This window comes from Epinephelus fuscoguttatus, linkage group LG16, assembly GCF_011397635.1.
Source record: "Epinephelus fuscoguttatus linkage group LG16, E.fuscoguttatus.final_Chr_v1".
Lineage (NCBI taxonomy): Eukaryota > Metazoa > Chordata > Actinopteri > Perciformes > Serranidae > Epinephelus > Epinephelus fuscoguttatus.
This window is the reverse complement of record NC_064767.1, coordinates 32,108,185-32,135,402: the sequence shown is the minus strand read 5'-3', so window position 1 is coordinate 32,135,402 and position 27,218 is coordinate 32,108,185. Positions and strand designations below refer to the sequence as shown.

The 27,218-nt window shown below is 39.7% G+C and overlaps 1 protein-coding gene across 2 annotated transcripts in view; it reads left to right on the top strand.

Annotated features, from left to right (window-relative positions):
• The window catches only part of LOC125903575 (inositol polyphosphate-5-phosphatase A), a 165,047-nt gene that overhangs the window by 24,424 nt on the left and 113,405 nt on the right, over positions 1–27,218 (top strand). For both annotated transcript variants that reach the window (XM_049600571.1, XM_049600572.1), the window contains exon 2: positions 21,988–22,029. In XM_049600571.1, coding sequence (XP_049456528.1) covers positions 21,988–22,029 — 42 coding nt within the window. The remainder of the gene's footprint in view (positions 1–21,987; positions 22,030–27,218) is intronic.

Here is a 27,218-nt window from a genome sequence, read left to right as displayed (position 1 = left end):
TGTGATCTAGCAGTATGTGAGAGGGTCATTCCATTTCTGGTCTACACTCATTTCTGTATCTGGCTAGATGTCTGAATACTTAAATCACACTTTGGATGAGAATAAATTAGACTGATTGTTTTGCTGCTGCTGGTTTCAAACATAAGACAGATGTTAAGTGGCCTACAAAACATACTACAGATTTTTTGTTCCTAGAGACTCACCAAATAGTAGACAGGATATTGGATCATACACTGTTCTTCAAAATGTGAATGGCTTAAGATTTTTTTTAGCCACATTAGCAGCATGGTGCCATGAATGGCTTAGTGGGTTTGTTGGTCTACCACTTGCGTACAGACAGAACTATCTCAATAACTATCAAAGGATTGCCATTAAAATGTGTGCCTACAGGATGAATTCAAATAACTGTAAATTTAGTGTCACCAGCAGGTCAATGCATTTACCTATCTAGTAAAATATTTTGACATTTATAAGATGTATACAACATCCCATTCAGGCACAGGTATTTATGGTTCTCAGAAGATGAATTCTTCTGACTGTGGTGATCCCCTGACCTGCCATGACATTTATGTTCCCCACAGGATAACTTGTAACATATTTAATGATTACCCACACTTCTTTTCTTTGTATCTAGACCAGGGATAGGCAACCTGTGGCTCCAGAGCCAAATGCAGCTCTTTAACCCCCCATTAGCTGTGAATGTTACATTCTGCAACTGTAAAAAAAAAAATTATATTTTACACACTGAATTAAAAAACCCCCAAACCGTTTTCATATTTTGTGAACTAAAAGGAGCATCTTATGTCTGCGACCTGGTGCCTTTTTCTCTTTATTTTGCCAAACCTCAATAGCAATGGCCAGTCTTGAGTCTCCCTAGTTAGGCCAACTATGGATTTCATATCCAAAAAAGGAAGTCTAGGAGTAAAATAGAGAATTCAGTTGTGTGTGGACAGATGTGTTTGCTGTTAATGCTAACACTACAATGTTAAAGTACCAAAGAGTTGCCTCCTTATGGTAAAACATTTTAATAAGAGCTTATTTAGACCTGTTAGTAATGTTGATTGGGTAATGTAGACTTAATAGGCTGTGTTACCTTCGTTATAAGGCTCAAATATGTTTTGCAGCTCCAGACATTTTTTTGAAGTTTCACTTGAAGTTATCAGCTTGCAAAAATAACTTTTGGCCACCAGCTAAATGGCTAGTGAATGTCTACCAGCCACTTGCATTTTTTACCAGCATCTGTCAAGTAGATGGAGCTAATTTTGTACCCTGAAAGTAAGCATTTAGCTCATAGCACTACTGTGCTCAGTACAGCCTGAAACTGTTACTGGTTTCACCATGAATTATGGAATGTAATGAAATGTGAATTTCTTGATGGTTGCTACTACCTTCTCAAAATTTTATTATCTTTAAAACCATGTTTGATAACTGTGCTTTGGAAAACTTACGGTAAATACTGTCTGCTATCAACCAAAGTTAGCAACAGTCTCCCAGACGCAGGCGCAGCATGCAGCATGGGTTTGTTTTGCTGTTCCCTTGTTTACAGAGTGGGTGTGCAGCAGGCAAACCCACTGATGCTATTGGTTCTTTGTCCTCATCTACAGTGACACAGACACTTGAGCAAGCATTTCAAGGAGAGGTGATCTTTAATGTTAGTGCACACTTGATATGGTTTTCATATGTTTACATGTTTATGCAAACAAAAATAGCATGCTCATTTTATTTGTGGTTTACAGTATTAAGCTTGGTGAATGGATTCAGTGTAAAAGTACTTTTTCAGCACATTTGAACAGTACTATGATAACAGTAATAACAGTGATAATTTTGCTCACTATAATCATGATAGAAAATTTTCATACCATTTCATTTGTAGTGCAGCCTCAGAGCTGCTAGCTTGGCTGTGGGCTCTTAGTCTTGTTTTTTACAAAGACAAAGTTTGTTGTCACAGCACCAAAGATCAAACAACCAATGTGCACTTGTGACTTTAGTCTGCAGAGAAAAATATATGTCAGTATCTGAACTGAGTGACATGTTATAATCCTCTGCACAATGCCATCTCTTAGGACAGGACACCTCTTACATACAATTCCATGATCAGGCAAACATGCATCATATCTCACACTTTTCCCCCTCCTTTTGTCTTTCAAATGGCCTACATGACCACTAGTTACTTACTCTAAAATAAGTTATTAAGTCATCATGCTGCCAAATTTGTGACACACTTGAAATGTCCTCTGAAATGTAGGCTAGCCTCATCACTTTCCCGGCTGCTGCTCTCTGATGTCAGTTCACAAGAAAGTTGCAAAACTGGATTGTGAAATGATTCAAGTGTGTCATGAAGTTTGTGAACTCTAACTGCCAAATAAGGACAATAATAAAGATAATACTGTGTGCCCTGCTTGCAGGGACCTTCCCAGGCCTGTGTGCTGATGTTTGTCAGAGAAAATGGAAATGTCTTAAAATATCCAGGGAGGAGCCACAGATGATATTTTACGCAGGGAGAGAGGGAAGAGGTGTAACTGAAAGAAGAGGAGGATTCAGAGAGCTCAGCAACAGGGCAAGGTCATGTTGTTCATCAGCAGTCTGTGTACTATGACCCAAACCCCCTACGTGCAGGTTCTAGATACAAGTGGGGCCTTCACTTGTACATTTCAGCTACTTCAGCAGATGGTCAGCCATCTTTAACAAGCTTGTCGTGTGTCCAGCGTCTTCTCCTGGCCCAGGTTTTAACCACTGAGGGCTGTTGTGGTGTTTCTGAGGCGTGACTCACCCACTCTGGGTCTGGTTGAGGTCGGGGCCTGGGCACTGTGTTGTGGAAACCCAGCGCTCTCTCCACTGTTTATTTTGGAAGTCTGGTTTTCTGGCACTCTGTGAAGGTCAATGCTGAGGGGAGCCATTAAATGAAAGGACTACTTTGGAGATATGTTCTTGATTTGGACATATTTTGGACATGCTTTCTGATGGAAGAGCGGGGGAGAGTCTGGTTTGTCCCATTTTTGGGCCTGCCTGATGTCCTATGATGGATTTAACCTATTTTTGTCCGATGCGGATCCCCATGTTGATCTTTCTGCTCTACATAGTACATGGTGACAGAAAGAATTGTTGTGGGGCTTCTCTGGGACATTTTAATGGGGTCCTTGTGGAAAGGGAAACTGACCCCTCTGTGCCCCCCTCGCCGTTCACTCGTTTTTTTTTCTCCCCTCTTCTTTTTTTTCCATTCTCACTCTCCCAAGCACTCCCACAGCAGGAAGAACCCAATTATAGAGATATCGGGCCCATGCTGAAAACGTGATAGCCTGTGAAATGTCTTCGGCGTCACACAGAGACAATGTTTGTCCTGCCCCAGTGCAAACAGGATGCTGTGTGCAGGAGAGCGGTGCGAGATAAGAACAGACAACGGCAAGAGGGAAAGACTAGAAAAAATGGCAACCAAGGGGGCAGAGGACAACATGGACAGAGAGAGGAAAAAAACAGCTGGGAGACTGATGAGGCGATCCGATGACCCCGAGAGAGACAGAAGCAGAGCAGTAGCACAGTTACAGTATCACTTGAATAGTGCAAATCTTGTACAGGAAGTAGAAGGGTATGCGCCGCCACCTGAAGGAAACACAACTTGTACTACAGACATTGTGTTGTCTCTCCTCCTCCTCCTACTCTTAACCATTTCCTGTTGCTTCCTTGCTACATAGTAGTTCACAATGACTTCATTTACCAAGGAAATTAAAGGTTGATTTGTATGACACTTCATCATTTGTAGCAGAATTTAATAAAGGCTCAGGTACACTGTGTTGGAAAATCACACACTCTGGCAACAGAGTTCTGTATGAAAGGTGTAATCACATGTTATTCTCACAAAGAAACAGATTACGGGGTGATTATATCTTCTTTTTTTCCACTCAGCCAAAGACTATTCTTGCTCTCCAGACGTATCTACTGAACTCTTTTCCGTAATGCTGTCGTAAAGATACTAATTCAAGATTAAAAAGTAGGTCATGTCAACTTTCGAGCTTAAGTTAAAAAATTAGACTTATTCATGCTCAACAGGGAGTCCCTTCCAGCAACATGACGAATAAACTGTAATTATCTTGTTTAATCAAGATCATAATTACAGTAAGTTGTTTAAACTTTTTCTGTATTGCATAACCACACTACGCCTGTCAGGGTAACACTGATTTGTGGATGTCTAAATATTTGTAGCCACAACCTTGTTTACATGCAGTCACATCTCTAGGTTCACCTTAGATAACATACTGAAGATAAATAAACTAGTATGAGAGCCACATTCAGACGTTGGCATTTATTTAAAGAGAGGTAAAATCGATCTTGCTTACAAGGGACAACATGACTTATGACATATTCAGCCCATAGCAAGAGTAAATAGCAGGGCTTGTTGATAACCTAACCATCAGTTATTCATATCACCACAGTAAAGGCTTTTATTAGGTTGTGTTTTGCTGTTGCTGTGACATTTATCTTTTTTGGTAGCTCTCAAGATTAACACCAAAAGTCTCTCTTTTGTTGGTTTTGTTGAATCAATACAAGTAAACAAACTCCAGGATCGACACCAGAATCGATTTCAGACTTTTAGACCTTTCACACAAACACACAGGCATGGAAACAGGACTCAAAACCCTGCTCCGTCCTCATCAGACATTTCCGTGCAGATGGCTCTAGAGATTGAAGGCATCTGAGTGACTTTTCAAAGCTTCAGAAAGTAGAGCAGGCGCTTAATGCAGAATCTGTGACAGCCTAATTTTCTATTCGTCTCTTTCTTCCGTTGCTTAATTATGCAAACGTTTCTAAGTATGTCCTTTTTGCAGATTGAATCCTCTTTTTGAAAGTGTGAGCAGAGCTGGTTTGACCATGTCCTGGATGTCCATCCGAGGGACATGGGTTCGTCTGCATTTTCAGTTGACCAAATTATTAATGGGCAGCTGTGCAGTAATACTGTACTGTAATGTTTCATTAACTATCAGATGCATCATGGAATGTCTTGGCCTTGCATATTCATAGAGGTATTCATTAAAGCTATTATTAATATGGCAATAAACATTGTTTTTAAGGGTAAATTTTAAATTACATCTTCAAAAAATATTGCATTGCACCATCAGAGCATTCAACCATCTTATAGCGGGCCCCCCCCCCCAATGTGAGCATCATGCAGGAAAAAAAAGAATCTATAGCCTCAGCTTGAAAGGATCAAAACTTGAGCACCACTTGTAACATTTAGAAAAACTTCATGATAAGGCCAGTAACCTTCATCTGAGTCAGCTGATGAAGGGCACGCTGGTGACCCTGATAAGGAAGGGCTGAAATGTGTTTGTCTCATAGTAAAGTAATTGCTGGAGTTTTGATCTTTCAAGATTTAAAGTGATAGTTAAGATCTTTTGAAGTTGGGTTGTTTGAGGTACTTTCCCATAGTCAGTGCATTACATGCAGCAGATGTCAGCAGCAAAATGTATTTTAGTTATATAAAAACATCAATATCAAGGCTATACCTTTTATTTAGAATATTTTCACTACTGTACCTTTGTCAGATGGCAGTTTTTGACAGGTAACTTAAGTTGTTTTATTGCTCTTTTCAAAGCCAGACTCCATTGAGAAAAAACATAATCTAACATTGGTGAACACAGGAGCTGCTGGTCTACCGCTGCCTCTATCAGTTACTTTATGTTAATGTGTGATTTTGCTGTTTAAAAGTGTTGGTTCGGATTCACCGAAGTCACACAATAAGACAAAATAAGTAGCTGAACGAGGCTGCGGTAACTCAGCAGCTCCCGTATTAAGCGAGCCAAAATTACTGTTTTTGTCAATGGAGTCTGGTGGCTTTGATGAGAGCATACATGGGCAGCTGAAGTCGTTAATGGCTTCCCCATTGGAACAGGCTTTCTGACAGAAAGGTTAAGTGGTGAAAATACTCTTAATATAGTGTACACTTAAACTGATTCTAATTTTTTTTTTTTTAGGTGGCTAAAATATATTTGATGCCGACCCCTCAACAGCAGTACTTTGCTCAGCTCCCATGTGCCGCTTCTCTAAACTTTTATATATACACACTGACTCTGGATAGGCACCTCATACAACCTCACTTAAAAAAAATCTGAACTGTCCCTTTAAAGTCCTTCCAAATATGTGAAGTTGCACCACAACCCCAAAATTAAAGCTTTCACCACCAGCTGCTGAAATAACTCTGCGTTCTTCAAAATATGGAGTAATGTCAGTGTTGTAGAACAGTAAATGAGGCAAGCAGCCAAAAAAGTAAATAAATATTTCTCATGTAACTTTTTAGGGAAGTCCCAAAGGTCCTTGGGAAAAGAACTGATAATGTGGACGTGGTTATTTTTGGAAAACCACTGGCAGGATTCTGTGCATCGTAAATATTGTGCAGATAGACTCTTTGTTGGGTTCCCTGACAATGTGACTTAGTCTGCAGCATAGCTACCGTCTCTGCTCCCTCTGTTGAATTACCCCAGCGGGAGCAAAGTAAACACGAGGATTAACCTTCAGCACTGCATCTGACACACATTTTAAATCTCAGATAGAATACATTTCAAAACATTAAGAAATCCTCTCACTTTTCTCAGTGGCTGTCCCACTGATCTGTGTAGAAAACTTCAGCTTAGTACATTTTTTCATTTTCCAATCATGCATAAAGCTCCTGTGCTTGAGCGAATAAGATATTCTACTTACAGCGACAGTAACCAGGCCTGTACAGCGTTTTATTAGATCTTTCAATCACTGATGCCATGTGGAACATTGTTTGATTCTTCAGGAAAGTGTCTGGAGCTTGTTAAAAGTCAAGGGTTTTTATGTCCACTCTGTAGAAGTTGCACTCGTTCACACGTGGATGTTTTTCTTTTTTCTTTTTGTAGAACCTCAACTTGTCACTGCTAATGAGCTGCTTCACTGTAAGTGTGAAAGAGCTTTGCTATACTGTACTTCATGTCTTTAAGGAGAAGATATCGCTTTTAGCTGCCCAGATGCAGCTGAAGTGGGTATTTGACCTCTTGTCTATGCAATTAGAATCACATTTGTCCAAAGGCAAATATATTTACTATTTTTTTTATATTGAAAATATAAAACTGATGTGATCAAGAGTCTTTTATCCTTTTTGTGTGAAGGATTTACATAAAGTCTGTAAAATATTGGGAAAAAATTAAAGGTCTCATATTGTAAAAAGTCAGATTTTCATGTCTTTTGAAATTAAAAACCAGGTATTGGTGCTATATAAATACTGTGAAAGTATCAAAAAGCTTAATCCACAGAGAAATGCACACAGTCTGTAATCAGAGTCTGTGCCTTTAAATGAGCCGTCAGGACTTCTGTGAAGTTGTGATGTCACAACCATACCTTATAAAGGTAGGATCTGCTGCTACGGTGCGGTTACAGTCATTTTCTGGCAGCAATGATGGTATGAAGATGTGGAGAGCAGATGTGGAAGACCTGGAAAGGCTGACCAATCAGAGCAGACTAGGCTTTTTTGGGAGTGGGACTTAAAGAGACAGGCATGAAAACGAAGCATTTTAGACAGACGGATAATACAGGTATTTTCAGGCAGACAGTATTAGGAAAAATATAATGTTTTTTGAACACTAAAGCATGTAAACATGTTCCAGTAGAAACCAAAATACATGTATGAACCTGAAAAAGAGCATCATGCACGACCTTTAAATTTCCATGTCTTACAAATTCCAGCAGTGTCATCCACTTCACTGTCACTTCCATTGCGTCTCATATTGTGAAAAACAGTTTTGTGGTAGCTAAAAAATGATGTAATCTACTTGAAGCTGCCACCAAAACCTTTGTTACCCAGCAGTTTAATCACAGCAATAAATGTACTCAACAGAATAGATTTCGGCCTTGTTTTATAGCATACTATTCCTTGTTTCTCAGGGTAAAACATCATTGCTTACCTTGCTCTTGAACAGGGCCAGCTGGGTGGGTCCTCTTTGCACTGATTGAGAAAATTACAGATATGAAAAGCTTCTTATCTCCATGTGGAACAGCATTTTTTTTTTTTTTTACGAGGTCCATAAAAAAAGCCACAGGACACCTCCCAAGATAAAGTCACTCTAGAAATGAACATTCAGAAAATGTATTGCGTTAGGAAGTTACTGTTCTTGATCATTCTCTGTGACAACCACAACAGATATTGTTATGTACCATATTAAGACAAAGATCTGCCCTTTGTGTTTTTATCGTGTTCACTAAACAGTGTGTCCTGTAGCTCTATTGAACAGTAGAGATACAGAAAGCAGCACTTGATTGTGAACGAGCTTTAGTGTGGATCAAAAGGAGACACAGCAGGCCTTCACAGTATGGATAGCCTTTATCTTTGCTTGATTTGTGACTCTTAATTACAGTGTGGCAGGTCTGGGTGGCATCTGAAACACCAGGCACGCCCTTCCTTTCTTCGTGGGGGTATACAGTGTTTCCCTGTTATTCTGTGGCACATCTTTTATACACAAACACAGAGATGCAGGGCTTTTGCAGGACAGATTTAGTGATTCATAGATTCTCTTGTGTTGTTAAAATAATTATGGAAAGAACTCCTACATTTAGCTGTGACTAGTCAGTATCCAGAGGGCTTATGTGTATCCAATAACAGTGTAATGATACATTGTACTAAGACAGTGTTTTGAATTTTGTGGATTGCTGTGCCTCCTTCTCTGCTCAACAGGGTCTGAAACCTTCTAACCAAAACTAACTTTTTTTTCCAGCGGCCAAATGGCTAGGTAATGCTCAAATTTAATCAGCTACTCGATAGATAGCAAATCAGTGTGATCTCAAAGAAATATCTAAAATAACCACGCTGACTTGATGCGGCATTATGTGGTGGTGGTGGCACGTGATGTGTTAAATTACCTAATGGTGGCATGGTTGGGTTTAGGCACCAAAACTACTTAAGTTAGGTTAGGTTTAGAAAAAGATCGTGTTTACAGTAAAAAAAACAAACAATGTTTGTTACGTCTGGGATGTAAGTACATTGTCAAGTGATGTAAATATGTCATGTAATGTGACATAATTACGTAAAAGATGTAAATCCATCTCCCCAACATTCTCTTCTTGAGTACTGTCTTGCTCTTTATATGGGGTTGTAACACTAAGCTCCGCCCACGGCCTGACATTATTGAACTGGGACTTTGTGTGTCCACAATGAGAAATGATCCTAATGGACTTTCTGCTGGCATTGTTTCCATGATGCTGGCATGTATTTAAACACATTACATGCCACCACCTTGTAATGAGGTGTTAAAGGTTTAGTGTGTAGGATTTAGTGCCATCTAGCATTGAGGGCACAATATAGCAACCAACTGAAACTTATCCATTGTACTGTAGAAACAACGTGGTGATCTCTGTGGAAAACTGCCTGCTCTGTATGTAGATATAAATGGTTCATACTAAGATAACACAGTAATTCTTAGTTTTAGATAATCATACACTAATAAAAAGATAGTTATGATTATTAAATTCCATTTCTTCCAATACATTCCCCTACACTGTGGACATTTAAGAGGTTGTGGTAATTTCACGTATTTCTGTGAGACCAGGTTGAGCAGCCACCTGCGTACTTAACCAGCATTTGGCAAATGGCTGGAGCTAATTTTATACCCTGCTGCTGAGCATATTTATTTAGGTATTGTAATGCTTTTATGTGTAATTTCCATTTATTCTATTGAAATTAACCACTATAAATCCAATTAGACCACAGCCTCTGTTCCCCATTCACATACAAACTTTAAACAGCCACTATGGGTAACAAAGTGTTCGATATTTTAAAGACAGACTTTGGTGCTGTGGCTTCTTGACAATCCCCAGAGGCTTGACAAACCCTCACAAGATTATTTTTAGGTGTCTTGTGGAGACACGTCCTGGTTTTTGTGGAGTGCTGCACGTGCCTGACCTTTACACACATGCACAGGCTAACATGCACTTTGCTGTGAAAAAAAATCAAATGTCATGTTTTGTTATTGCAAAATCCATGCCATGTCATTTTAAAGGTGCACAGTACAGTTTGTGTAATTACGTTTGTGCAGATTTGATACATAAAGAATATCAATGACAATAATGAAATTAAACTTAAATGTAAGTCCAATAAATCCAAATCACATAGAGTTAGGATGCTGCTTTATATTTGGGGTTCCTATTTATCACTAAAGAGGTATTTGACTGCAGTACAGTAGCTCTGTGCATCATATTGTTGTAGGGAAAATGCTGTCCGTGTTGAGTAACACATGGCAGAGGTGTGAGTGGGAGAGCTCACACTATTCAGATAGTAGCAAAGCTCTGTCAGTTGCTGGGCCTCGCTTTAGGCCTAGTGTGTATTGCACAACGCGGACACCTTTCAGTGCTGACTTTGAAGTTGAAAAGCAATTTCTAAGATGATTATAAATGTCCTTGATTTTTATCTGCTTTAGACTGCAAACTGAAAAATGATGAAAGAATTTATCAGAGGGCATTTGTGACAGCTTGACTGACCAAGGCTTAAGTCTGCACTGCACTGCTGATGCACTGCAGAGTTACCTTTCTGTACAGCTTCACCCTCCACAGATGCTCTCTCTAGATGGTATGTGAGCTTTTGAATGGTACTGCAAGTGTGTGCTGCAGTCTCATACACTGAGGAAAAGGCTGTGGTTGCTCTGAGTGCTGTAATTTCCTGTTTTCTGATGACACTTAATCTACACAAATCCCAGCTGATTGCAGTGTTGATTCACACTAAAAGGGGTGGGTGTACGAACATTTGCATGAATACTATTTGTCTGTTTATCCTTTGTTCATTATTTTACTACTGCATTTACCCTGCGGCTACCATTCTGTTTATGCTGAGTATATACTCTTACTGTCTGCTCTCTATGTAAAGCATTTTGAGCTACATTTTGTGTGTCATGACTATATTAGTATAATGGTTGTTCACATGAATATTTATCTATAACAATTCCTGTAGCTGTGGTCACAAGTAAAACAACAGTACCCTCTCACAGAATTATACTCCGAACTCATCCTCTGATGCCTCTTCATATGATTTCGATGCTTTTATGGTTTTGCACCAAAGACAACCGTGGCAAACTTGGCGCAAATGTTCACTTGGACTCAAGGATGAATTGATGTCATTGGTCAAAGGTCACTGTGACCTCACAAAACATTTTTTTGCATGACTTAAGAATTCATATTGTAACTATGACAAAATTTGACACAGATGTCTGATAGGATAAAACGTTGAAGTGATGTCATTTTATATCCAAAAGGTCAAAGGTCAACTTCGCTGTGACAGCATCATCTGCAAAAACAATTTTCTGTTCATTATTCAACGCCAAAACTTAGAAACAGAAGGGGAGACATTTGGTTGGATGCGGAATTTTTGAATCTTGGATGTCCATCTTGAAACTTTGGTCATTGTGCTGCCGGGTTGAAGATGTGCAAAGCATTCCATGTTTTAGAATTTGTAGCCTATTTGCAGCATATTTGAAACATTGACTACTGTCATGGCTACACATGAGTCTGGACAGACATGGATGTTAACTGCAACTTGACTGGTTGACACAGTCTTACAACGGCGAGGTGGTAATTCTAGCGAGAGACCATCATCCATTCTCTATACCTACTTTTTTCTGTTCAGGGTCAAAGTGGGAAGGAACCTGTCCCATATATTTATATGATAAAACTTGCAACAACACAGAGACAGTGGTCAGCCTCAAATTGATTTGCTGCTAAATGCTGAAAAGCAGCTGTAAAAGCTGCAGTTGGTAACTTGTTGATAACATAAAGTTATGTTCATAAAAGTTACAAACTGTAGCTTTAAGGCTGAAAAGTAAGATAAGTTGCTCATTTAGGGTTTCCTCTAGACAGGCAGCGTATTAGTCAAATGTATAAAATATCCAATATTTAAATAGGGGCAGAGAAAAACATCACATCTTTCAGGACCGATGAAGAGACTGTAATACATGAAACAAAAATAAGTGCCATATTTCTGTTTCGTTTTCCCACCCTTTTGTTTCCTTTGATGTTGAAGTGGCACCAGAGAGGGGCAAGACACTATAGCTGTCTTGCCCCTCTCTGGTGCAAGACACTATAGCTGTTTAAATGGGCCACCGGGGACTTCAGGCTCTGTTAGACAATCTGACAGGCATTTTGTGTGAAGCATACTAACGTCTTAACCCTCCTCCATACTGTACCTACATACTTTATTCTCTAGCAGGATGAAGACATCTCTCAGGAGCCAGCCTAGGTCTAATTTGGTGTTTTCTCAGAGTGGGTCTGCTCTAATTAATCCCATAATGAGCCTCTTTGATGTGGAGTTACATAAAACACTGAGGGGACACACCTCCGCTTCCTCCTGCCTCCACTGAGAAACTGTGAAGGCGAGTTGTTAGGGAAAGTGACATTGGTGGCAACCTGTTGAAGGACACGGGGCCAGCCAATCAAGTGATCCCCCTGCTGATTCTCCAGCTGATTTTCCAGCTGCTCTCCTTCCTCAGATCCCCTCCCTTTATCAATGGCCTCCATCTAGGCAGGATATTTTTAGTCAGCTGCCCGCTCCCCTGAAAGCCAGTAACCTCCTTTCTAACACACACACACACACACACACACACACACACACAAGCAAGCTGCCCATCCATTAGGAACTGTGCCACGAAGGTCAAAAAAATTAGGCCTGGGCATAAAAGGCTTCTATTGCATGCCTGCTGCCACTGATGTACATTTTAACATCTTTATCTAGATTTTTTTCCTGGATCTAGAAGATTTTTGTTATCATTGATTATGTTGTTTGCAGTGGATACGAGGAAATAAAATCATATCATGAATAATGAGCATATTCATTGAGCTTGGAACAATATCAAAGCAATGAAAGGATTGTCTTTGAAAAGATGTTTTTGTGAGCTGTGGTTGTTTGGAAATCTGTTCCTAACCTGCCTACCAGCAAAAGCCATCACTGATTTGTTCTCTCATTTTGCATGGCAAATGTGGTGGTCATGATTTGGAAAAAGGATGTATTTCTTCCTATTGAGCTCACAGCTTGTTTACTCAAATTGGACATGACTCGTTGAATATGTGCTTGAAAGGGCAAATTTTATTTGGTTCCCTGAAAGGCCATTCTGATAAAGTCACAAGGCGTTTCGGATAATTTACACAAAGGGGGCAAGACAGACTGCTTCAAAACAAACAAGAATAAGCCGAATGGGTAGAGTGTAATGGCATTGCCATAGGCCTGTCACGACAGCTACTTTTGTTTGACAATATATTGTTCCAGAAATAATTGCAATTAACATTACTGTCATTTTATGCCACTGATTTAATGATAATACGAAACTATACTAATGCAAATACACCCTTTTCATATAACAGTGACGTTGCAACACCTGTTAATATATACAAGAAAGTATCAAAATATAGTACCTTTTTATAGGAGTCATCCAGAATTACTCAGTTTGAGACTTAGTACAAATTTGGCCAGCAAAAGCGAAACCAAGCGATGCCTTGTGCGTCTGAAAGACAACCTTAGCGTAGCTCCAGTAATGCTGCAGTTACCTCTTTAATGCAGCCGGTGTATTGCAGTCGGCTCCTGGCGTGGGAGCCGGGGCGGTTTTCTGGTGGTTTACGGAGTGGAGGATGAAGTTGTTGGATGGCAAAACTACAAATGCTGACTTTATGGCTTGTTGCCAGAGGTCAGCAAAATGATAGAGGTCATTTCCATATAGCATACAATAAAGTGATAAAGTAATATCATGACGGGCCTACTACCATACTAAAAATTTAAAACTGATATCAGTGTTTTTTATATTAATATAAGACCACCCGTTTTAATCTGAAGAGATGTGCAATTTCCATTAGACTGAAGTGAACACAAACATACTTTTTTTCTCTTCGTTGCTGTGTTTTGTGGAGTATTGGCACAGAATTAGAAACGTTCAGCTGCTTCCATTCAGAAATGCTCTTCATCAGCCCACGTCATTCAAACTAGTGTGTCAGGCACTCCAGATAAACACATCCACCTCATGCCATTCCTGTATGTTACTGTACATGTTGAGAAACTTGGAACACATGCAGAAGGTTGTTCTATTTTTAGTTGTGTGTCTGATTTGCTTTAGATCAAGGTCTGCTTTTTTTTATGCCAGAGACAGAGATGAAAATAGACGGCTGCATTAAAATCGTACTGTACCTTGGTTTATACGTTGTACCTCAAATGCGGCTATTTTTCTTGGTGGTAGACCTGTGTGTGTTTGGTATTAGTGCCAGGTGTAACCAAGCAACCGTTGCTTTTTTAAGACTCCTCATCTCCACTCTCTTCTTTTCAATTATGGAGGTTGAATGCAGCAGAGCAAAGTTTTTTTTATTGTATTTCTCTTACCCCATGCCGGTCTTCTCTGAGAAAGTGAGAGTGGGCACGCTTTCTGGGAATGGAAGAATAGCACAGTTGTTGAGAAGGATGAAAATAACAGCAAGCGGAGAGGGGAGGATGGACAAACCTAGAGATCAGCACAACCTAATGAAAATAATAATATTGTAGTTGAAACTGAGGCCAAGAGGAAACAGCGTGAGGATTACTTGGAGTAGGTGGAGAAGGAGGAAACCCATGTGGTGGCCATGTGTTCCCAGCAGATCGCCACAGGGGTCTTTAACGGGATGGGCTTTGACGTAATTTCCCTACCAGCCTCAGTTTAACCGGCCTGCTGTAATACCAAGATGGGTTGAGGAATGCTACTGCGCTATTAGCCAAAGAATGCCTCACAGAGAAACGGCATGGGGAAGAACAGTGTGTGCACTTTAGGTCATGACCTCTGAGGCTCTGTGGCGGCCTGAAGGTTGTGACCGCCACTCAACTTGGAGAGCTTAATGTTGCTGTTTTAGTCCAGCACAACCATACACACTATGTTTCACACTAGCATGTGTACGCACTGACATTTAGAGTACACAAGTCAGGTTCAACCAAAATTGGCTACTTAACAAGATTTCATGCAAAAAGTTTTTCGAATTCAGCTCAGTCGTGTTCTGCCTTTGTTTCCGCCATGCCTCCACCCCCATCTCTGGTACCAGCACCAGGGTCAGCAGCAACAGATCTCCAAACAAACCACCATTTGAGCAAAATGATCCCTAACCCCAAGTAACTGATGTCAGTGTCCCGTCCCCATGGTTCTATCACACTTGATAGTAGGGGTGTAACGGTACACAAAAATCTCGGTTCGGTACGTACCCCGGTACACAAGTCACGGTTTGTTTTTTTTGGTACAGTAATGAAAAAAATAGACAACTATTAAATATCTTTTACTTATTGGTAACCTTATTAAAACATACTACCACAGCAGTTAAGTCTTTTTACACAATTTTTGAATAAAACAAATATATATAAAATCCTGCTTTTTCACATTGTTTGAATGAAAATAGAAATATAAAAGTGAAAAATAAAATCCTGCTGTTTTTTTAACACATTTTTTGAATGAAAAATATAAATATACATTTCTGCTTTAACAGTTTTACTCAATTAAAATAAAAAGTATAGTGCAGCTGGTCAGCTTTAAAGCCTGCTCAGATTCAGTTTTACTTTGTTAAAGTGCAGTAAACAAAACACGCTTATATCTAAAGTGCAGCTTAAACAATTTTACTCAACTCCAAATGGCGTTGGTTATTTCTTTAGCGCGATCAGAATGGTCAGGGAAACGCTCTTTCTTTTTAAACGACGACGATATCGTAGTTTGCACCAGATTGCTTTTTCTAGTCGTGCCGGTTAACGTTCAAACTTGGGTGGTGTCGCTTTAGATGCGTTAGCATGTTAGACGTGTTTCCAAGTACATACCCGACCGCTGTTCTGCAGTGTCGACACACTGCTTTTGTCTTGTCCACTTGTTTATTGCCATCTTCGTATTTTACCCTGAAACCAAAGTGTTCCCAAACGGAGGACTTAAGGTTTGCAGGTGGGTCTTCAGGTTCGTCAGGCTCACTTGTAATGTTGTCAAAATGCGAGAATGCGCTGCACAAAGTGAAAGCGGAGATTTACGGGACTCGGTCCGTCACTCAATTATGTCCGTCGGGGAACTTGATATTTTAAATGGTTCGGCTCGCAAAAACGGAATTAAAATAAAACAAAATAAAATAAAAATAATATCCTGCGCCCAATAATTTGGTACAGGGTCGTGCCGAACCAAAATTCGCGTACCGAACGGTTCAACATAAATACATGTACCGTTACGGCCCTACTTGATAGCATGTAGTCTATCTTTTTAAAAGAATAATCTGAAAATACAAATGACAGTTATCAGAGTATGAAACCTTTGAACCTATAAAACTACTCAATATTCTAACAATTGCATAAACTCCAGTGCTCAAAAATAAAGTTTTAAATAGAAAATGTGATCAAATCATGACCTTAAAATTGAACGTTTAAAAGACTCATGGACTTGGAGATTCATGACGCCTCTGTAATGGTTATCTTGTGAGAACAATCCATAGGAGGTATCTTCACAAATAGGTTGCACACAAGTTTTAACTCATCACTTCCTGTTGATAGAGAGGTCACCACACATTCATTTAATTTCAGTAAATAGGGGCAACGTACAGAGTTCTTATTAGAGAAGATGGTATGTTTTTTTTTTTTTCCCGTACAGCCTCAGTTTGTGGTTTAGGTTTGAGTCAGCTCACTCAGATCACACAGAATTTCCCACATACGTTTAGTGGTGTTGCAGTGATATAGATACTTTTGCTTTTTTGTTGCCTCTCAAACGTCTGTCCTCCACCCCAGTAGAATGGAGCTGTTTACAATATCTAAGTTATTTAGAATAATCCACACATGTCACTGCCAGTAGATTTCAAGTGGATAATTTACTGTAGAAAGTAGTTCCATTAAAATATTTTCACAGCAAGGTCAATCACCTCCATTGCACTGGAGATAAAGCTTCATTTGTTGATATCACATAACTTCTCAGCACATAAAAGTGAAAGTACCTGCACTGGTTGACACTGTTGTGAGAAAATATTTTTTGTGATTTGGGTGTACACATCCACAAGACACGCATGGGTGTATCTACTCAAAAATGTTTCCCTGTATAACCTTGATAGTCTGAAATATCTGCAAAGATCATTCACACTGTAGAGTTTTACTTCTGCTCAGTGTGACATGACATTTTTGTCGAACACGCCCAGCTCCAGTGCTTTGCATTGTATTTGTTAGATTCAAAGATTGGGCATTTGCAATCAGCAAATATCTTGTCACAAGACACCTCTTACCTCCCAGTTGAAGGAAGAGCTGATGAAGTTATGATTTTTGTCAGTTATTCTGTCCAGTGTTAGCCAGGTGAGTTTGTATTCAAAACAAATCCATTGGATCTCTTTTCTCATTAATTAGAAGCAGTTCTTAATTCATAGGAGTGGACACCTGAAGGATGGTGGGCAGGTTTTTCATTATCTCTCTGTTTTGTCCATAATTGAAGCTTTGCTGATGTGTTTATATCAAGCATGTGAGGACACTTCAGATCTACCTTTTTTGAGGGCTGAGATCTTCAATAAATTTCCACTTAAAAGCCCAAGTAGAGCCTCTTAGTTCCCCACGCTGTCTCAAAAGTAGGCCATCCACTGAGAAACTGAGGCATGGGCAAAGATGAGAGAGGAGGTGGAGAGAACTAAGCGAGTGAAAGTGCCAGCGGAGGAAGAGGAGTGTTCATGAAGGATGGGCTGGGGAGGGTTTGGGTTTATTTTTACCTTTCTGCCAGTATAGCCCCACTTTCTAATTAGCTGCAAATTAACTTCCGATAAGCTGAGGGCGGGTGGCAAAGTGCCGCAGCTACAGATATAGACTTGCTTGGCCCTCTCTTCCCTTCCGCTATTAGACTTTCTCTCCGGGGCCCAGGCCTCCGAGGGCCCGCCGTTCCTCCTCTGGCAAGGCCAACATCTGTTCCACAGAACCATCACATCAGAGATGGGTCGGCCTAAATCTGAGCACTCTGGATGAATCTGTACACGGCCAAGCTGCTGTCGCTGTTCTTTTTCCGCTCTCTGCTCCACGTGGAGTTGATCTAGGACACGTATTCCCCAGAGGAGACACTTGAAGGTTTGTTTGTAAAACTGTCAACAGTATAGTTTCATTGCCTCATTTCCATGGTCACCCCTCCGTCAAGTTGGTGTCAGCTGCGTTGTTTCATGCAAAGCCTACTTGTGCACTTGGAGCGAGATTTTTTAGAGATTAAATTCATGGCCCTTGCATCCCGTGAGTGTCTGTCTGATATAAGAGTGATACACAGGAAACCTTTGATATTGAGAGTGCAGTTTACAGTGTTCCTGGGAGAAACAACCAATGGAAAGAGCTAAAAATACCTGCATGATTCGTCAAGGGCTATCATTTCACTGGATGGTACCATCACTGGGATCCCGCATTTCAGAGGATAAGGATCTTAACATGAGACACACACAAAAACATTTAAAATATGGTGTTGACGCACAACTTGCTAATAAACCAACAACTCAAACATGCATTGCATCACGTACTACAATTCCAAGGGTACACACCAAGCAGTAAAACAGCAACTTGCACCATCAGACTGACCTGTTAGTGTAAACTTATGACTGTATGTGACCATTTACAATAGTAGCAGGATATGTCAGGTGGCAAATCTGTGGTTTAAACTTTTCTGTTCCTCTGTCTGCCTGTCTCTGTCTCACTCTCTTTTTCTCTTCCTCCATCCATGTGACTAATGACAAGGTCCAGTGCTTATGTCCTTATATAGACCTATGCTCTGTCTGATCTGGCTGAGGCTGGGATGATGGTGTACACACACACACACACACACACACACACACACACTTGGTAAATCTTGAGACATTTAGTTGCCCCTAGAAATATCAGCATATATCAGACATAAGACCTTGAGTGCATTCATTAATCTGTTAGTATATCTATGCTGGTGGTCTATTTTTAAATCCAATATTCTAGAAATCCTAAGAATAATTTTCACTCTGTGCTGACTGTCTAAAACACATTTTTGCATTGAATTCATACCTTGATGATAAGGGAATAGTTCACTTTGGGAAGTACACTTAAAGCCACAGTCGCTAACTTTTATACAATTAGTTTTTGTCATGTGCTGAAACTGTCACTAGATCCACACAGGAGTACATGAAACAGATAGTCCGTGAAGAAATCATATTCCTCCTCCGTGGCTAAAGGAAAGTTTGCTCAGGCTTGCTTCATTTTGGATCAACTGTTTTCAACGTGGCAGCCAGGCCACAAACTTACAGCCACAGCTAAACAGTACACTAAAATATGTTTCTATAAACATTTGAGGTGAGAATGCAGTCGCACAGTCTTGATTCATACTTGATCAGTGCTGCCTAGTTTAACTGTTCAACTGCAGTTCAGTAACTGTGATTGACATGATTGACAGCTGCTTTAGAGACTCCTCAGCTCTGATTGGTTGTTTTAGCAGGCTACAGTATACAGTGTCACATTGCTTATTACTGGATATTGTTTAAAAAAATGATGATACCAGTACAAAAACCAGTACTCTTAAAGTGATATCGATGTCAATAGAGTACATCATTTATACCTTTTTTTTCTACTTCATCTGACACCCATTCTGTGAATGGGAGCATTAAGTTGTTCAAAATGCAACCATACTGCTGATGTGCCAACTCCGTCGAACACACTGTGCTCAACTTCACACCACAGACTGTATGATTTGTAGTTGAGTGGCCCAAACACATGTTGCGTTAAATAAAAGACTACTTGTGGTGATTGGCTGCGAGAAAAAAAACATACCAATAGTCATTTTTTTCTAGATCTGGGAACAAAAATGATCAAATGCAAGTATTGTTTGACTGGAAAAGTTTTGATACTTCTTGGTTCCAGGTTATTTTGGTTGATACCTTAAATGTATAGAATACTGATGTCCAGCCCCAGTGTTGGTGGCCATGCCTTTCCACCCAGGATCTCAGCCAGACATCTTTTTTTCACTCCGTTTTTGGCCTTCTCAGCACAAATTAAACTGCATAGAAATAGTGCAAGTTTCCAGTTACCATCCATGTTTATTTTGGTACAAAAACAGGCAACAGTGGGCATTCTCGCTGGATTTGCAGGGGTCATCTACTGCTGGAGCCCCAGTCATTACTGAACAGTGGTTCAGTGTCTTGTCTTGTGTGTTTCCTGAAGTTATTGCTCCACTGTGACTAAGATGACCGGAATGACCTAGATGAGAATAGTCCTACTTTTTAGGTTGGTGATGTGTAACATTAACAAATCAAATGTCAACTGTTCATCAGGTTGATACTGATTTTATTTCCTTATTTAAACTACACTAACAGAGTGAAAGTTGGTGAGTGTAAATTTTAAGTTTTTTTTTTTTTTTTTTTTGTCAAAGTCAAATTTTTTATAGATACAGTTGTCATGGTGATGAGATATTTGGTGTATTTTGCGCCCTGTTGCCATCCAAGGCTACTGCACCTACTTCTGTAATATATTAGGGCTTTGTTACAGATACCCACAGAGCCTGCAGATCCCTGGTGTATTCTTATTATAGACCAGTTTTGTTAGGACAAACTCTGGAACACACACACACACACACACACACACACACACACACACAGAGCTGTTCATCAGACCTAGTTATCGACATAGGGAGATCTCTCCTTAAATGGTAGACTGCCCAGGGCCCTGTCTCTGTTTCCACTGCACAAACCAAATGGAGTCGAGGTCTGGGAATAGCCTTTTAAAGTGGAGGGGAGAGAGGGAGGGAATGACAGATACAGGCAGAGCAAAAGAAGGTGAGAGAAAGAGAGATGGTGAGAGGCTTCCCCATGCCCTGGAGAACGTAATTCGTGACACTGAGAGAAAGTTACTGTAATTGGAGGAAGGCAACTTTCTGTCAACAACAGCATGTGGTTATAGATATATTAGATAAATGGATATACATACATCTCCTACTCAAGCCCCAATGTGTTTGTGATCAAAAGAAATCTTACATGTTTGTCTGAAAGTGTCAGTCGGGTCTAACAGGACGGTATCCAGGAGCCTGTTTACACTTGGTATTATCATGTGTTTTGTTGATCCAAACACAAGTGAACAGCTGAGGCCCATCGCTGTTCACACCTGTAGTTATCATGTCAAGGTCAAAGGGCACTGCACACAGTTATTATGTCCACACTCTTGCTAACTGCTTGCTAGTCATTTTAGCAGTTGTGTCTTTACAGCTGGAGATATTGCTGTTAGCAGATTTAAATATGTCTCCTTCCATTGTGCAAAATAATGGACAGTCACGCAACACTTTGTCCAGCTCCTCGTCCAATGGGCAAGCTAATGTTAGCGCTAGGTAAGTGTGCTGTCATCCAAACAACCACCACATCATGAACTGATGACATAGTCATTGTCGAGGACGCATTAGTGTTTACACTACAAAAGATATGTGGTCTAGACCACCTCAGCAAGTGGTTTAGGTGGTGGGATCGCAATGTGTCTTGGTAGTCATTTACACTTGTATTAAATGCACATCACCTAAGACTTGGGATGGGCAATATGGAGAAAATCAAATATCACAATGTCCCAAATACCTGATATTGCAGCAATATGCTGGGGTTGACTATTTGTGCTTTGACAGCATATTTACACAATGACATTTTTGATAAATATTCATCAGTCATGTCATGTGGATATAATAACTCAGTGGGTAAAGTCAAATATTAGAACAGAACAGTCTGGTAAGTTCAGAAAATGACATCACTTTTCTGTAATGCAGCTTTTATAACCAGGAAAAGACAACGCTTATGATATTACAGTATCCAAAATCAATATCTATTCTCATATCACAGTATCAATATAATATTAATATATTGCCCGGCCCTACCCAAGTTGCATGCTAATGGAACAGGCGCCAGGCAAATTACATTATCCAACGCAACCAATCTGGCATTTGTAACAAGTTAAAAGGCACTTGGAAACACATCGGATCTGTGATGTTGTCAGAAAATACTGTTAATGATGTCACTAACATCTTGTCTTTTCTCTCTTTCCAGCCTGAAAATCTACAGAAAACGTGGCTGAGGGAGTTTTATCAGGTAAGTGACACAGTATCCAGCCTCATACATACATACGACTGTTACTACAAGTAGCACATCACTGTTTGGGGTCTCAGCTGATTCACTGGCACCCCACCTGCTGGTCTCATGATCCTCCACATGGCCAGTTTGCTGCAGCTGAAATAAGAAACTCCTGCTTAACATAATGACAGTGCTATCTTAGCCTCTGGCTGCAGACGGTAATACCTTGCTTGTTCCTTATTCAGCAGAGGGTTGTCAAAGCTTAGATATCATAAATAAATCGAAAAGTTATTATTTAAATTGAACTTGACAGAATATTATTCATATGACATCAAATATTATTTAACAGAATTTTTTTCTGAAAACAAATTGATAATACGGGCTATTGTAGAGATAACCCAGGCTTAAAATGCACTTTTTTTTATTATACTATAGCTTTTACTATTGCAACGTATGTTATCACAATTGTAACATTCTCATGTCCACATCATCCTTTCTCTAATTTGCTACAGTGGTAGTACAGTGGATGTACTGTTCACTGCAGGCCTGACACATTTTGCTATAGCTTCAAGTGTTGTCATGGGACTGTGACCACAAACCTTGAGCCTAGTCCACATGAATTTCTTGTTAAGTTGAAGCTCTGTAGATTAAGTCAACTCAGGGCATGTGCTTCCTATAGCTTCAGTGTCTTTTTGCAAAGAGAAAATCTTAATCTAGTTCTGCTGAAACCTGTGATGCACTTGCTTTTTAGTCCAAAGTTTCAATGTCTTTTTATAAGAAAAATCTTGCAGACTAATGTTGTGTAAAGCCGCTGTGATCTTACTCACCTCATTTTCACCCCCAAATGCATTGTTTTTTTCAGAGAGCAAAAGCTCGAGCTCAGTCATGTTTCATATCGTACCTTTTCATCTACATAGGAACCCCTGACTAACCACAACTCTTTCCACTGGGGTAAGGGAAGTGAGGCAGCTAGAACTCTCAACTGCTGTCTAAAAGTGACAGACAGAGAGAAGAGAAGAGAGAGTGAGTGAGACGCAGAAAGTTTTGCTGTGATAACCGACATTTTTCTTCACTTCTCTGGTGTGGTTGTGAAAATGTGAATTCAGTCTACAAATACATTCAGATATTTTTATGAAAGTGTCACTTCCCGAGGGCATATCAGTGCAGATTGGTGCAGTGAAAGTTGAAATCAAATTTAAAATTCATTTTTGTTTGTTTCTGCATGTGCACTGATTTAGTGCAGAATTGAAGAAAGAAAAGAAAGGAAACTTTGATACCTTTTTTTCTGTTGTGATAGCACCTCCTGTAGTTTTTGGTTCCAGCACTGGTACAGTAGTAGTGCAGATTGAAATAGCCTTTTGGCTAAATCTGACATTCTGGTGTGAATTCTACAGTGACAAGACTGTGTTGGTGGGGACTGGGGTCAGCTTTTTCTCCTGGGTGTATAGGGAACCCAGTACAGCACAGTTGCATGCTTCAATAAAGTCTTACAGTCCTTACAGTATCTTGCTTGTAAATGTCTGCAGTCTGTAGATGATAAATCAGATCCCTTATACCAGCTCATTGGGCACACACCAAGAACGGCTTTGGTCACCGACAAAGTAATCTAGAGCCAAACTGGCAACAATTTTTTCTATTAAAGTCTATTATTTTCTATTTTCAAGGTAAGAAAACAGCTAACAGTTTAATTTTTGGATGTTCTACGCCTTTAAGTAGATAGAGTAATGTTCCAGTTTTCAAAGTAACTTCATTGTAAAACTAAAGATAAAAAAGTAACGTGTATTAAACTAGCTAGATAGCTAGTTACTTACATTAACATACAGCATCTCCACTGACTTGTGGTATGCATGTGAGCATATACATCAATGAAGTAATTATGTAATCATGGGAGAGACTCATGCAGACGAGATGACGTCTGGGTTAAGAAATGGTATGGCCCATTTTAGGGGTGGCTGAAATTGTTTTGCAAGATTCTTTCTGGCATTAATATGGGAAATATCATACTTACAATACCAGGCGGGAAGGATAAGTATAAAAATTGTCCCACTGGCTGGTGGGACTGGTTTTACTTCTATTGGGGGAGTTCAGTCATTATTAGAGTGATCAGAACCCCGCCTCAGTATTCCCCGTAATTCAAACCATGGCCATCACCACAACTGGACCCATTAAGGAGAGATAGCTGATGCTAGCTAGCAACCTGCCTGTGTAAAGTCAGATGAACACTGAGTGTGTTGGAGCTGCCAATGATGCAGCAGGTGTGAAATGATATGAGCAGAAAGTAGCATCTATTTGGAATCAGTGCTAACATTAGCATGCTAAGCCACATATTTTCAACTTTCTGAGTGGAAGCTAGTTAGCCTAACTTAGCTTAATAGTTTCTACTTTCTGAGTTAAACATAGCCTAAACAAAGCAGCAGGATGGGTCCTCCTACATTGTGAATGTGTGTTAAAGCTAATGCTGTGTGCTTTTGGAAGAGTTTTTAGGATACAGGCCTAAAACTTTCTTTAGCCAGCAGCACTGAAGTTAACAGTGCAACTCTAACAACGTCAGCCTGCTGCTATGGGAAATGTTCATCCAGAGGCAGGACTGAAGCTCTGTTTCCACAAATTTATGCTCTTAGAAAATGGAAAAATCTGCACAAAACCTGCAGCATTATTACAGTTTATATAACCCCTACAGAAAGTGAGAAGAATTCAAATTTTAGTCCACCAATGTCGCCTCACCAGTCAAAGTCAAATGTGGCAGCACTTGATAAATGAACAGACAGAATGACACAAAAGGAAAGTCAAAAAGAGACACTGAAAAAAGAAGACAGATAATGAAAGACACCCAAGGAGAAACACAGTGATGAAGAAACAGAGGAAGAGACACACAATAAGATTATCTGCAAATTCATCAGTGAGGATGGCTGTAATTGAGCAATTCTCACAGCGTTACTCAACACTGCTGTCAGGCTAAATAGCCCAGTATTGATTTGTGCGTCAGTGATAGTAGCGTGCCACTGCCAACCGAGGGGCATTAGAGCCATGAATGTCTGTAGCCTGATGATGTAGCGCCAGTGTTTCGGCTATAGAGCTAGACAGGCCAAACAGGAGGGGATCCTGCTTGGGTAGCATCAGGTGCACACGCAGTTAACTACACAAAGAAAAAGTGCTACAAGTGAGAGGAAGTTTTTCTTTTTTTTTTTGAAAGTGAGTTGAAATCCAACACTCAGTGGCTGACAGCGTTTTTCCTGTAGCAGCTTTATTGTGAGGAAGTAGCCTGGAATAACTGTATGTGACCCAGACATTCATTTTCCAGTCATGACATCACAACCCTAAACTATGAGCTTATTAGTGAACGAATAGATAACTGCACAGTGGTTAGGAGGGCATTGTAACGTTATACTGCACAGTGGCAGTGAGAAAAGGATACACATACAGGATATTAACTATTTAAAAACTTGGATTCAGAGAGGCACACACTGCTTCACTTTGACAGTAATTGTTTCTATTCTAAGATGTTGCATTATCATGTTTCTCTACGCTTCATTCATAATGTATTAGGGTTTTTTTTTTTTTCTTTTTCTTTTTGAGGAAATGTATTTCTGCGGAAACATTTTCTTTCAAGTGTTCCTAATATAAATGCTGGAGCTCTTCAATGCAGAGAAGCTGAGGTGTAGACTCAAGTTACATGACTAAAAAAAAGACTTGCAACTTGACTTGGACTCAAACACTAATAATAACTTCACTTGGACTTGAGACTTATGACTCGAAAATACTTTATACCTTGCCCAAAGATTAAAAAGGATATTGTTTTAAAAGTGAGCCACAGATAAATTAATTTCCCTTAATTTACTGAACCAGCTAACATTAATGCTGTTTATTTCCAGCAAGTCAAAAAAAGGGAAAAAAAATGGTTCTAAGAGAATTTTATACCATACAAAAACCACACAGTGGGGAAAGAAAAAAAAATTGCAGTATGCAAAACACGCAGGTCGGAAATAGAGATGCATTGACTTCCAAAAAAATGTGTTTTAACAAATGGCACATTTTAAAGAGTATTAATGATTTCTTTGAATTTAATATATTATCATCTACTCAATCTATTGTTAAAACTACATTACATTTGGTGTAGCGCTCAGTATGACCTGTTTAAGAATCAAAACCTAAAGTTTAGGACTTTGCTTGACTCAATACTTTCCTCTCTTGACTTGGATATCAGAGCAAAGACTTGAGACTTACTTGGGACTTGCACAACAATGACTTGGTCCAACCTCTGCAAAGAAGTGAAAACATTTTTTTTAGTATGCTTATTGTGTGCAGGCAATGTTGGTACCCTTCCTCAGGTAGCATCAATTCTGCATAAGAAGTAGCTGCCTTTGCAAGCTTTTTTGTGTTCCTGTAGGCTCTAAGTGCCTGCATTTGTGCATATATTATGTATAAAAATATATATTTTACCTTCTGTTTCATAAGGAGCAGATTCACCTGCTGTTTGTGTGTGAACAGTGCAACAGTGATAGGTGGAAAAAGTGGTTAGTTTAGACCAGTATGTAAACCAAGTAAATAAAGGACACTTTAAACACTGCTGAGAAAAACACACAATCTTATTTACTATTCCCAGGAAGCACCGGTCCATTGGTTGTAACTGAAAATATTCCAGACTCACCCTGAATACACACACACACACACACACAGAGCCTGGCTGTCGTCATTCTGTTCAGCCTCAAGCATATACAAAAATTCTTTCTATCACATACTCAATTTTGTGAGAACATTAGGATTTATGTTCATAGCCCACAGCGATAGAACTCAGATAATTTATCGGGATTGTTTTTAAATTTGTTACAGTACATTACAGTCGAAGACCTCAGAACAACTCTGAGGACACAAAGCATTTGAGATCCGTATTTAACTGCAGTGCGTCTGCAGTCAAATGCTCTGTTTGTAATAGATTGCCTTGTGCGGGAGTCATGGATTTCCTCATATAAACTGAATACACATCATACTGATTAAATGTGATGCCGGAGTAATATCTAAGACGCCAACTCTAAAAGCATGATTAGGTTTCCTGGTAATTGCCACACTAATAACTTCCATTAAGTCCTCTTAATGTCAACTCAAATCAACACGAGTGATGTTACTAAGAGCTAAAACATATTGTGGCTTGCCACATGACTCCAACTTTCTTTCACTCAGCAGAGTAAATTTAGCTGATAGTTTGTCTG